The sequence below is a fragment of the Barbus barbus genome (genome assembly GCF_936440315.1).
Source record: "Barbus barbus genome assembly, chromosome: 7".
Taxonomy (NCBI): Eukaryota; Metazoa; Chordata; class Actinopteri; order Cypriniformes; family Cyprinidae; genus Barbus; species Barbus barbus.
In genome coordinates, this window is record NC_136735.1 from 8,953,642 (window position 1) to 8,967,532 (window position 13,891).

Below are 13,891 nucleotides of genomic sequence, written 5' to 3' on the forward strand. Positions count from 1 at the left end.
GCGGATGAGGTTGTACGCGCTGCGGAGGTCCAGTTTGGTGAATATGGTGGCACCGCGAAGCTGTTCCAACGCTGCAGGGACAAGAGGAAGTGGATAGCGATATTTAACCGTGATGAGGTTTAATTTACGATAGTCTATACATGGACGGAGTCCTCCGTCCTTCTTGGCCACGAAGAAGAAACTTGAAGCAGCAGGGGAGATGGAAGGGACGATGTAACCCTGTTTGAGTGCCTCCTCAATATACTCCTCCATCGCCTTCTGCTCGGGAAGAGAGAGGGGATAAATCTTTCCCCGTGGTACTGGTTCACCCGGAACGAGGTCGATCGCGCAGTCCCATGGCCGATGAGGTGGTAACCGCGATGCCCTCTTGGGGCAGAACACGTCCCTGAAAGCCTCGTAGTCCGGTGGAACCTCCACTGATTGTTTCTCCACAGGGCTCTCCACGGACGTGGCCTGCACAGACAAATTAACCACTGGACGTGGAGATGGTTTAGGCATATGTGGGAAACAGTGCGGGAAACAGTTAGTACCCCACTTCAGCACTTCTCCAGAGGCCCAGGACAAAACTGGATTGTGCTGAACCAGCCAGGGTCGACCCAAAACAATGTCTACTGTAGATTCTTCTAAAATTAGTAAATGAATACTTTCTTGATGGAGCTGCCCCATTCTCAGCACTAGGGGACCGACACAATATTTGACTAACCGACGAGTGAGTGGAGTACCTGTTATGGCTTGGATCTGGTAAGTGGTTTCGGTGGTAATGGGTGTGAGGTGGAGTTGCCGGCTGAGTTTCCCCGAGATGAAGTTCCCCGCTGATCCGGAGTCCAAGAGGACTGTGACGGGCATCAGGTGGTTTACAAGAACAATATTAGCACAAGTGGTTAAGGGGTTCATTTTAGGGATGTGAGGGTGCATACCACTCACCCAAAGCCTGGACGGACGAAGGGTGCAGGATTGAATTCGGTGGTCAGAACTCCCACAATACAGGCATAAACCATTGTTAATTCGCCTCTGTCGTTCTGTTGGTGATAGATGGAAGGTGTCAGTTTGCATCGGTTCGGAGATGGGTCTAACCTCTGGCTGGTGGCTTGGAGGAGTGTCAATGGCGGTAACGGTTGTGGTTTCTAATGTACAGGCCCGCATCCGGTTGGAGCAACGAATGGCAAGTTGAATGAACTTCTCTAGCCCAAAGGTGTCATCGTAGGCTGCCAGCTGAATTTTCAGGCGGGTATTCAAGCCTTGCCGGAAAGCAGTTATCAATGATGGTTCGTTCCATCCACTCGCGGCCGCGAGGGTGCGAAACTTCAGGGCATATTGATGAATGGTCTGATTCCCCTGACGAAGTTTATATAACTGTTCCCCCACTGAAGAATCACCTGGAGAGCTGCTAAATACCTCCTTAAAGTGAGCGAGAAATTGGGCAAACGAATGCGTGGCAGGTCCAGCTTGATTTAAAATTGTCTCCGCCCATCTTAATGCGGGTCCTGTGAGTGACGTGATCACAAAGGCGATCTTCGCCTGATCGGTCAGGAACATCTGAGGATGTAAATCAATAGTTAGGGTACATTGGAGAAGAAAGCCATTGCACTCCTCTGGATCACCTGAGTAGGGCGCTGGTCGGGCCATGGGACTGGCGTACATTATCGCCGAAGAAATGGTTGAGGCGGAAGTGACGGGTGTGGTAACAGAGGCCGGTGGTGTTGGTGAAGCCGGACGGGCTAATACCCGTTTCAAGGTGTCGACCAGTTCCTGGAATGGGTCGTTTACACTCATGGTGTAGCCGTCTTGGTCCGATCTTCTGTAAAGGAACGGGTCTGACACAGATGGTAAGTGGAGTAACAAGGTGTTTATTTACAGCGTGCAATTGTGAATAGCAAACGTGAGGAGTCTTCGGATGTGGTGAGTGTCTCTTCGTGAGGTTTCAGGTGAGCGGAATGTCAATAGTAATCAGTCTTTCTGATCTTACAGATCCTGGGGGTTCGCCGCGGCTGAGCGGCTGAGAGATGCGGGGATCCGATCGAGCCAACGGAACAGACGAGGAAGAGGACTGGGATGGAGAAGACAGAAGGTAAGTAGGGACAGGTAAGTAATCGCAGGTAGTAATACTCAGCTTCGTAAGGTAGCAGAGATGGTCCATGTGGTAATCCGGAGATCGGACAACTGGTGACTTTGGTGACTGTGGTTATATGTGGTTGGTGATAATGAGGTGCAGGTGCCGGTGATTAAAATTCAGGTGAGGTGGATCGGGGTAACTGGCTCTGGGAGGAGCCTGGTCCTTCTGTTACATATACAATTATTAAATATATTATAATTATTCATATTTTTAATCAATTATATATAAAACACACACACACACACACACACACACACGCATCATTGAAGACCAGCAATAAAACATAATGATGGCAATATATACATGTCAAAGTCAGACATGCTCCTTTGCCAGCTGTGATGCCTGGTTACTGGTTAAAACTTGGCCCAGGATTTTAAAAGATTTTTGGGTCAGCACCCCTTAATACTGTAGCTTCAACAAGTGATTGCCAATTCAAAGTCAATGTTTGAATAAACTGACAGCTCGGATGCCCAGATTATGCAGAGCTGTAATAGCTGCTAATGGTGGATATTTTGATGAATCGAACATTTACGTTTTTTCTATGTATAAACTGTTTATGTAATAAAATATGTTTCCGTAGTTTGTGTTGTCCCTTATCAGTGCAAAATTATCACAAATTAAAAAGGATTCATGCCAATATTGTCCAGAACCCCACTTTTCTAGGGCGTTTGGAGGGCAGTGTATATATATATACAATACACTTTGATTTTTTTTGTCATCACATGTGTTATTTTAATTCTTTAAATGAATTGTAATTAATTAATTAAATTTTAATTAATTAAAAAATGCTATATTTAATATACTTAGATTTGTATTCCTATACATGAAAGCAATCGGTTTTAAATAGTTAAAATCTGTTTTAATTATTTTGTGAAAACATTTTATAATTCACAATTGGCCTAAATTAGCTAAACCCCCCCTGAGCTCATGATCACATGCAGGACTTATACAGCTGTCTCTCTCTTCTAATTCTCCCCGTATCTTACTGGAAATCATGGCGTGATGCTTTATGAATTCTTGTACTTCCATTCCTCCTTGTCTCGATCCTCTTGCTCAATCTCTCAATCTGTTATCCTCTGTCAACTCTCTCTCTCTCTCTCTCTCTCTCTCTCTCTCTCTCTCTCTCTCTCTCTCTCTGTCTGTCTCTCTGGGGAGGTATTTCCAGCTTTGTGAATGATGCGGGAGGTCAGGGAGCACCTGAGGAGTTATCCGCAGACTTTTACGAGCCGTCCCGCGAGGCAGCCACCCCAGGGGAGAGGTCAGAGAGCTGGAGAACTACAGGACTGATGATGTGACTGGGGTTTTGAATATGGCGCATGTGTTTTATATGCCCATAGAGACGGATGCTGAGTACTCAGGTAGCAAAAAGGTTACGGATCCACATATATTTTGCCAGAACAAAGTCTGAGGCAGTGCCAACGTTTGATATGTGGATCATGGAGTTGGGAAAGACATTGCATTTGCAAAGGATTTGTTTTATTAAGGAAAAGAAAGAGCATGTTTTTTTTTTGAGCATGTGGGAGTCATTTATTAGTTTGATGGGCAAATCTGCAGATTGTGCTGGTGCATCATAGTTGCTGTAATATTTTGACTTAGATCTCTTTTTTGTCATCATCGTTTGCTTTGCTTTATTTTGCTTGTTTATTGTTTCTCATATATCAGCTTGTAACCACCAAATGTAAGAAATTGTTGTATTATATAATATTTAATAAAGAAAAAAAATAGCACATATGGCACTATACTCGCTTTTCACGATATATACTGGGCGGTGTATGTGTATTATTTACAGTTCTACAATTATTAGTTCTGATCTCCAACAGTATTAGTGTTAGTTTTGTATTGTATTGTAGTTTCAGTGAGCCTAGTGGGGATTTTCCAGCAATTCTTTCTGCAGGTTTCATTATTATGCCAGTATAGGTTGAAAAGTGACTGTCTATATGAGTCAATAAATCATTCATTCAAACGATTTGTTCTAGCACACAAATTCTTTCAGGGACCAAACAAGTGAGCCATTTAATTATTCTCTCAATCGATTTAAAAACAGTGATTCATTCAGGAATAAATCACTTAACTAACAAAACAAGTGACTCTTTATTAGTGAGCCAGTGACTCATTCACTCAGTCAATTTCTTCAAAAACAAATCATTCAGGATTGAATCTCAGCTACTTAGTTTGGAAGGATTTTTGTTGGCAAAGCAAAAAGCAGACAAACTGGCAATATTATGTCTTTCTTTTTTTTTTTTTTTTACTTCTGAATATCGCCACACCAGCACAAGTCTGTTTCATCAGGAACAAAAGTATTCACTCTTGATAGTGTTTGAATAGCAATTTTATTTATATAATAACTTTGTATATACTATTTAGACCCCACTTTCACATACGTAATACAACATGCAAAATGCAAACTGTTTCACATACTTTTTTATAGCAGGCAGTGGACAGTAAGAAATATTCCATTCTGAAAATAGCCACAGTTACATAAATTGCTCAATATGCACAAATTCTTTTAAACTCATTTTCTATTGCCGTTCTGGTCATATATTAACATGCTTAGGCCTGCTGTTTTCTCGTTTATCTCTTTACTTCAGAAAGGGCCATGCTTGGAGTGGGTGTTTTTAGCATAAACTTTTTTTTTAGCGCATACTTTCTTTTAGTGCGTTCTTCTTTCTTTAATATCTCTGTCTAAGAAATATTATAAAGGGAATTCGGTAAAATGTCAAAAAAAAGAAAAAAAAAAAAACATAGGATACAAAAATCTGACAATGAAACACGCTCTGTCTTTTGGAAGACAGGTGTTTGTTTTTGACTCCACAAGACAAGGCACAAAAGATGCTTCAAGTGAGTCACGGCGATAAAACAGAGTGTTTATCTGATGTGTCAGATTTTCCAGAAGTAGCTGACAATGACATGCACTCAGCTGAACAGATTAATCTTTTCTTGATGAAACAATGCAACAAACGTCACTCTAGCCACTTTTATCCTGGAACATCACAACGTCACTCTGGTGCTGTATTCAGCTCATTTTGGAGGATTCCATGAGTGGATCCAATCCAAGATAATCTTTTAGGATTAAAAATGTTTATACTTGTTCTTACTACTTTTTACCCCACATTTACACTGGAAGCAGATACAGAATTTTATCGTCAGACTTAAAAGACAAAAGTATGATAAAAGTGGCTACTGACAGAGAGGAAGTCTACCAGCAAATAAATTTCATTTTGTTAAATACAAATTCATACACTTTATGATGCTTTTTTTGGTGTCATTTTTGAAATCAGATATTGTGATTTATTATTTATCTGTCTGATATGGTTAGGTGTTGGCTTAAGGGCTCAAAAAAAATCATTATCATTATATACCATTATAAAATTACATTATAATGATAATTGTCGATAAGAAAAAAAAAACACTTCTAATATGTTCACTAAGGCTGCATTTATTTGCTCAAAACACAGTTAACTGTAACATATTTTTTTTATTTTCTATTGTTTTTTTTTTTATTGAAATATATTATATAATGTAATTTATTCCTATGATGGCAAAGCTGAATTTTTATTTGTTTGTGATTTGCTTATGAATAAAATAAAAACTACTGACCATTCATACAAACATACATAATGTTTTGTATAATTGTATGTTGGATAAGTAAGTAAAAAATGTCAATTATATAGGATATATATATATATATAAGATTATATAAGGATGATGATGACGTTTAAGGATAAAATCACTTTGGAAGTAACTTGCAATGTTATGTTGCAACCACAGACTGCAGCGATTCATACTAGTTTTTTTTTTTTTTTTTTTTTTTAGAAATCTAGGTAGAGGATTTCAACGCATATTTCCAATGTTTTTTTGTTTTTTCATCTGCAGTCATTGTCTGAAACCATAGAGTCAAGGTTTTACTGGTTATCAAGTATTTTTTTTCCCCTTTGTTTGTCATTCAAAACTATCTCTGTAATCTAACAGACAGTTTTTGCTAGAAATATTTAAATAGCAAATATTTCTGTTACGGTAGATATTTTACCAATGACTAATTCTGGAGGGCCCTTAAAAGTGACTTTTTTCTGCTGCCTTTGATGTCACAACTCAAGATAGTCACCAGTAAAGAGCTTGAGGACTGTGTATGTTCTTGTTGTGCCATGAGCCCATCAGAGCTTTCTCCAGGTATTACAGACCCTCTCCTGGAACATATGTTTGGTGTGCAAATCTTCCAGCTTTGGGTGTTTTTGGAAGAGCCCAGCACTGATTCATCAGCAGCGTAGAGTTGATAGTAAAATTCAGCGGCTAAATTATGCATGGCAGATGGTTGGGAGATGACAAAACTTTCATTATCCTTCAGGCACAGCTCTGGCTTCTCCAGTCTAATCTTACATTTTAAATTGAAGAAAAATGTAGCATCAGTGTCTGTACTAAGAAATTCAGCTGTTGTTTCTTCTTGTTGCAGGAGTTGTCTAAATAAATGACAAATAAATTATACCCACATTATATCACGCCAGCATTTCATGTCATTCTCAAAGTTTTGTATAGCATCAGTTTTATCATTCCTGTTGAATGAGATGACAAAGAAGTCATTGCAGCTTCGGTGACTTTGGCTCATTGCAGTATTCATTTAATTGTTTGTTTTGTCAGGCTATTCATATCACATTATTTTATGCTGTGATTATAGGCTGTATGGGATTATATGCACCCACACTAGCAAAGGAACGTACTGATATATTTCATAAGATGAAATGTGCAATTAATGTGACATTCTCTATTTTCTGTATGAATATTTTTCAGATGTTATTACAGGTTTGAATTGCTCCTAACATACAAGTATAGTTCCAACCACAACAATTTATTAGATTTATGTGATAAACATATGATAATGATATGACACATTATTAATATTAGTCTACTGTATCATAATTCATTACACATATTTTATATACATTACTATTTAAATGGTCAATGACTTCAAAACAATTATGATTTTAACATGATGCTAGATACTCGCAAGAAAACTGATACTTTAGTTAATACTTTTAGTAAATACTTTTTATTAGCATGACATGTACAGCTTCATATGTATGCGTTTTCTAACTCAGTATGTTTGTATGGTAGCTCACGCAATACAGCGCTGCACTTGTGATGAAACTACAGTTTGACAGAACAGCTCAAACCGGCTTATAAGAAAGTTAAAATTGCATGGTTGCATCAGCGAACACGTTGTTATATCATTTTTGCATTCATTAACACTATCGGGCAAGTTTAGAGTTGGTTTGGTGTAGGGGAAATTTTATTTTTCAACATGATAGAGCATTAATGTTTTAGCGACACTTCCCAGACATTTTAATTCTGAACCACTGCAATATGTACATTAAAGGAACACTCCACTTTTTTTGAAAATAGGCTCATTTTCCAACTCCCCTAGAGTTAAACAGTTGAGTTTTACCGTTTTCGAATCCATTCAGCCAATCTCCGGGTCTAGCGGTAGCACTTTTAGCGTAGCCAAGCATAGATCATTGAATCTGATTAGACCGTTAGCATCTCGCTCAAAAATGACCAAAGAGTTTCGATATTTTTCCCATTTAAAACTTGAGTCTTCTATAGTTACATCGTGTACTATCGCCTGAAAGTAGTCCCCAGCTATATCATAACTAGTTACCTAGCTGGGGACTACTTTCAGGCGCTGCGTAATATCATTGTGCCTGCTGCACCCATGGTATGGCAGCAAAGTTCCTTGATTATTACGCCGGAATGAGAATATAGTTCCTAGCCATATCGGCCTAGAAAATCGCAACTTTTCATTTTCCGTTGGTCTTAGTACACGATGTCTAATCAGATTTAATAATCTATGCTAAACTATGCTAAAAGTGCTACCACCAGTCCCGGAGATCGGCTGAATGGATTCGAAAACGATAAAACTCAACTGTTTAACTCTTGGGGAGTTGGAAAATTAGCCTATTTTCAAAAAAAGTGGAGTGTTCCTTTAAGCAGCGTCATTAAAACATAGCACCTGTACCAATGTCATAAAAAAGTGCCAAGGTCACGTATTGAACACGTTTTAGCGCCACTCACTAGACATTTCACTCTGAAACTGTCGCGTAACATGCAGTAAAGTAGTACTTAATAATAGTGTAAGTGCAGAAAAATGAGACTGGGTGTCAAGATTCTTCATGGTTCAGACTACAGTCCTAGATAGATTTCTTCATGAACTTCATGAACCTAGAATTTATTTGGACGAGTTTAAAATGTATTTTAAAACTTCTGTTTGTAGCCTATCAAGGTCAGAAACCTCTTGAAAAGCGTTAAGAGCTTTCATTTCTTAACAAAAATGATTTGAGTGAGCTGATGAGTGAGCTGAAACATTAGAGATCAGTGCGATTCTTCAAATAAATAGCCTAGTAAATTGTTTCAAAGAGATAGTTGACAGCACTTGCAGCATAATGTTGATTAAAATAATAAATATATATATATATATATATATATATATATAAATAAATTAATATATATATAAATCCTTGTGTCCTTGTCCTTCCGTGAAAATCAATGGAGCCGATCACTGAACGTTAAAAACTCACTTTCAGTAGTGCAGCCACGAGATGTAAACAATATGAATGTTATCATGACTTTAAAGGCATAATTCAACCTAAAATGAAAATACCAAGTTTAGGAAACCCATATGAAGCTGTATATGTGATGCAAAGTTCAAAAGTTTTCAAATCTCGCCGCATGTAAAAACTGTTTTGAAGTCATAACACAATATTGTGCAATGAATTGTGGAAAATTAGGTGTTCTTAATCAAAACTCTGGCCCATGTAAATCATACTTTGTGTGGAAAGGATTAAAAGTTGTCAGTGTTTTGAATGAACTATTATGAGACAAAATCATTTTCAAAACCTCATGTTCATGACTTTACAAGATCATAAACCCTCAAACAACTGTAACAATTATTTAAACAGCTAAAAGTGTTGTTTTAAAAGAAGACGCAATGTTATAATGTCTTATAAATTTATTAACTTCAAATTCAATTCCGTTGTACGTAAATGTCTCACTGTAACCTCGAACATAGAAAACGACACTCCAGAACTATTTTTGGCTACTATTATTTACTACTACTATAATGCTACAAATACTGTTGACTTTCCTTCATTTATATTGGACCCAAAATATTCCTTTAATCAAAGCAGACCAATTGCATCAAATATAGTGAGGCTTGTTTGGTGTACTTCAAGGTCATCCAAATGACCACGGTTGCTTCTGCAGCTATCTTATTAGAAAAAGATCTTATTGCTTCCTCAATGTTGCATAAAACGGCCATTTAGAGCCAGCTATTAGTATCATTAAAGATACTGAATGGCTTTTGTGGACTTTTGCTGGTCAATGAAACCTCAGTTAACCAGACTGAAAGGGTGGGCAGGGATCGATTGCAATTTTTTTTGTCAGATTCCCAGAGGCTCCTGTATGTAAGCCGGTGTTCTTCTGAGGAAAGGGAGAAAGTTGGGCCTAAACTGCCATCTGCTTTTAATGAATCGTCAACGAGTGGATCTGACCACCCTGACACCTCTCTATAATACAATGCTTCAGGTGTTGACCTAATCCACAGCTCTGCTCTGGCCGTGATGAGTCTGGACACAGTGTCAGCCACCCTTGTCGATTCAGAAAATGAAACACTTTAGTGCCACGTCGCCACAGCATTAATGTGTGTCATTTTTTGAGCGAGTAAGCATGACTGTCTCCAAGCACATTGCAGTATAGCTCAGGATAACATCATTATGAGAAGTGGAGAGACCAGTACCTGAGATGCTCAATGTTTTACTGCTAAAAGTTTAGAGACGGAAGGGAAAAAGAAAAGTGGCTGATTCTACAAGAACAACATAATCCGTCTTTTTGCATCCATGCACAGAAATTCTTATTGTTTGTGTGTGTACATTAACCTACCGTTTAAAGGTTTGGGGTTGGTATACGATTTTTTTAAATGTTTTTTGAAAGAAGCCTCTTATGCTCACCATTGATATTTGATCATAAATATGGTAACATTGTGAAATGTTATGATCATTTAAAATTTTATTTTCAGCATTTTATTTTATTTTATTTTCAGCATTTTATTTTATAAAATTTTATTTTCAGCATTTTATTTTCAGAATTTTCAGCATCATTACTCCAGTCTTCAGAGTCACATGATCCTTCAGAAATCACTCTAATATGTTGCTTTGCTCGAAAAACATTTCTTATTATTATCAGTGTTGCTTAATATTTTCTGAAAAAAAAAAAATCCAGTATACTTTAATGTACATATAAAAATTTCAAATGAAAAAAAAACTGCTTTTTTAAAATAGAAATATTTTTAGCCACTAATCTATAAGTTGCTGTAACATTATTGTCTTTATTGTAACCTTTGATTAAATTAATGTGTCAGTAGTGTACAGTATATAAATGTAGACATACATTCAGACACAATAAAATTACATTAATCCATACAAAAGATTTAAAGTGTGGACAATGGCATATTCGCTTGATATGATATATTTATAAGCTTCAGCTCATTTTGATGGATGTCAATTCTGTTCACACACATTTTATTGGGTTTTCTTTACAGGCTGACTACGAATATGAATTACTGCCAAATAAAAGGAGACCTTTAAAAGTCAAAAGTCTTTTTTGCTCTCTTTATCTTTCTTTCTCACTATAACTCTCGTGGGAGGGTTTGTCCTTGGTAAATGATTAGTAAATTTTCAGCACTCCACAGAATTTACTAATTTTATTTGAGAAGCAAGCATTCCAGAATGAAAAAAGCACCCAAAACGAAACGTCACTAACAAACTAAATAACACACCTAAAAATATTCAGCCTAATATAAGCCAGCTATGTAGTTTAAACAAGCACAAAACACCCTTCACTGTTCAGTTACTTATTGTTAACTCTACAATTGCTATTCAGTGAGTAGAATGCTAGGGCCAGACATGATGTTATCTAGAAAGAATTAATTGGATAAATGGATTAAATACCAAAATAAAGCCATTCTGAATATGAGTTTGATAAAACAGTGTCTAAATGGCCATTTCACTAATGGATACTTATTTAAAGCTGCAGTCCGTAAGTTTTGCCTCTTTGCATCTCTGTTTGAAAACCTGGAATTGCAGCTCTGTGCGGAATTATCTTTTGTGCGTGGGGTTGTGAGCCGGCACGGCTACAGCACGGATTAATCTAATGTTTTGAGGTGAATGTGTGGCAGTCAGTGACCGCACCGGTGAGGATTCTGTACTTAGGAATCATAGATTCTAGCCTATGTCTTGGAATATATGACCCAAATAAGAATTTTCACCCTATATTGCCATCTGAACAAATAAGTAACAAAGCTGCCACATTTGTTCTGACCAACTGAGGAAAAAAACATTATAATAAATCGCGCTACCAATGGTAATTAAATCTAATAATTGGTTAGCTCATATCACACCAAACCATATTATTGTTATACTTTATTCTCAAATTATTAATGTTAACAACATCAGCATTGTGTGACAATGAGTATAGTGTGTATTAGCGTGTAGATTTCAATTTCTGTACAGTCTAACCTAATTGTCATGCCATTCGAATTTCATATTCAGAAATTCCCAAAAAGCAAACTATGCTCCCTTTGAACTGCTTGTCTTTAAAATACAAATCTTGTGTAATCTGTGATTAGAAGAACATTTAAAACTGGAATATAGTTTATTTAATATATTTCATTCACGTGTTTCATAAACACATAACCCTTTCTGGATTACAATCCGCCATCAAAATGATACATTTAATTCTAGTTGCTATCCTCACATGCTATAGCCCAGTAGCCGGGACAACTTTATGGAAGCAGAATAATGACAATAGTTTTTGAAACATAAAGCATCCTGAATCCCACAAATCTAAAAAAAAAAAGATGCATTGCAATTAACAGTGCTTGCATTTTAATGCCTTGTATTTCCAGGGCTTGCATTTTTAGGTCCTGAAATTTAACATAGTTGTTTATTTAAGCTGTGAATATTCCAATTCTAAACTTCTGTTGCATTTATATGAATATAAACATGATGAACAAGACACTCAAAGTGCTTGCTATTTAATCCCATACAAAAGGCATATTTATCATCCATTTGTACTTTAATACAAACATGTACTTTAGATTTTTATAGAAATATGACAACAATCACATATTCCACGATTTGTGGATTTCAGCATGCTTTATGTTTCAAAAACGATTGTCATTGTTCTGCTTCCATACAACTTCTTGATGTTTACAGACGTGACGTAATGACGCAGTGCCATGCTCGAATTTCCCGTGAAAACCTACCCGCACCACTTAATTTAGAAAACATTATTATAAGCTAACCATTGTGAATCGGGCTAAAGAAAAGTGATAGTTTTGAACACAAATATTGATTTTGGATCATTTTTAACCCCAAAAAGTTACAGACTGCAGTAAAACAACGTTTATCCTACTGCATTGCTGTGAAAACCCCGTTTTGGAATGTTTGTTTTTGAAATAACCTGAATTGATGAATCATCATCAATAAGACCAGTTTATTAAATGAATATGGTCATTTGTGATATTTACCACTGTGGGCTCTTTTTTTTCATCCTTTTGCTTAGATGAAGCAAAGCTTACCTTCTGATCGTGGCTGTAGGCCAGTGCCCAGTCCTCTTGTGTGTGATGGAAAAGAAGACTTAAGACGAAGAAGTTCAAGCGGTACTTCTGATAACTGGCACCTTCATCCGAGCTGATGAGAACACTGCTTTCAAACTCTGGGTCAGTCAACACCATTATCTGAGAAACAAACAGAAAGGCACAAAGGTTAACCCTGTAAAGTCTGACATATAAGTACAAAGAAGAATATGGATTGGAGTTACTCCAAACTCCAAAAGAGGCCCAAACTGACAACAAAATAAAATTTGCTCCTGATAAAAATAAATTAAAAAGTTCCTGATATTGATAAGACAAAACAGTGACATGTAATGTAAACCAATGAGATCTTTATAACAGTATAGCAGTCCATTCACAGAAAATGCATATAAATATAAGTTGCCACTATATCTCCAAAAGTATATATTATAAGGATGATATTTAAATGCTTAGTTTTATGATCAAAGTTGGAGTCAAACCTTTAGTGCAGTGCAATGCAATGGTGATTGAGAGATGAGCAAATAAACATTCCTCAAAAGCCTGATGTAACATATTTGACGCTCACATTTTAACATGATTTTTCAAAAAATCAGTCCAGTAAGTGTTCATCTTGAAATATTACCAACAATATCAAAGTTATTCACAGCGAAAAGACACATGTATGACCTGAAGGTGGATATTTTTAGAATTATATAAAATATATTAACTATCGATCCCACAACAGAAGGGATGTACAACAGTAGATAGTGTACAACAAGCAGTTTGGATCTTGCTAATCATTTAGAGGCTTTAGAAATGTGTATATCAATTACGATACAGTAGCGTGTGTTAAAAAGAAAAATAATTGGAAAAGAGGTTTAGAGAGTGTTAGAATGAAGCCTACTAGCATACCTGCTGAGTAACAGCAATTATCAGCTGTAACATTTTAGTTTTAAAAATTCTTAGTGAACGTGCTGCTATGGCACCCTGCACCTTTGCTCAATCAACTCCATTTAAAGGAACATTTCACACAAACAATATAAACCCCTCTCAATAGCTTATTCCATGTAATTTTAATTTTTAGGTGAACTATTCCTAGGCTTTAGACCACCAACTAAAGCTCATACTAGGTCAAGGTTGACCATTGCTTCCATTCTAAA

At 36.9% G+C, this 13,891-nt stretch overlaps 1 protein-coding gene across 1 annotated transcript in view; it reads right to left on the reverse strand.

The window, feature by feature from the left end:
- sorcs3a (sortilin related VPS10 domain containing receptor 3a) overlaps positions 1-13,891 on the reverse strand; it is a gene marked incomplete at both ends in the record, with an annotated part of 238,476 nt that overhangs the window by 92,754 nt on the left and 131,831 nt on the right. The window contains one exon of the mRNA XM_079422243.1: positions 12,738-12,896. Coding sequence (XP_079278369.1) covers positions 12,738-12,896 — 159 coding nt within the window. The remainder of the gene's footprint in view (positions 1-12,737; positions 12,897-13,891) is intronic.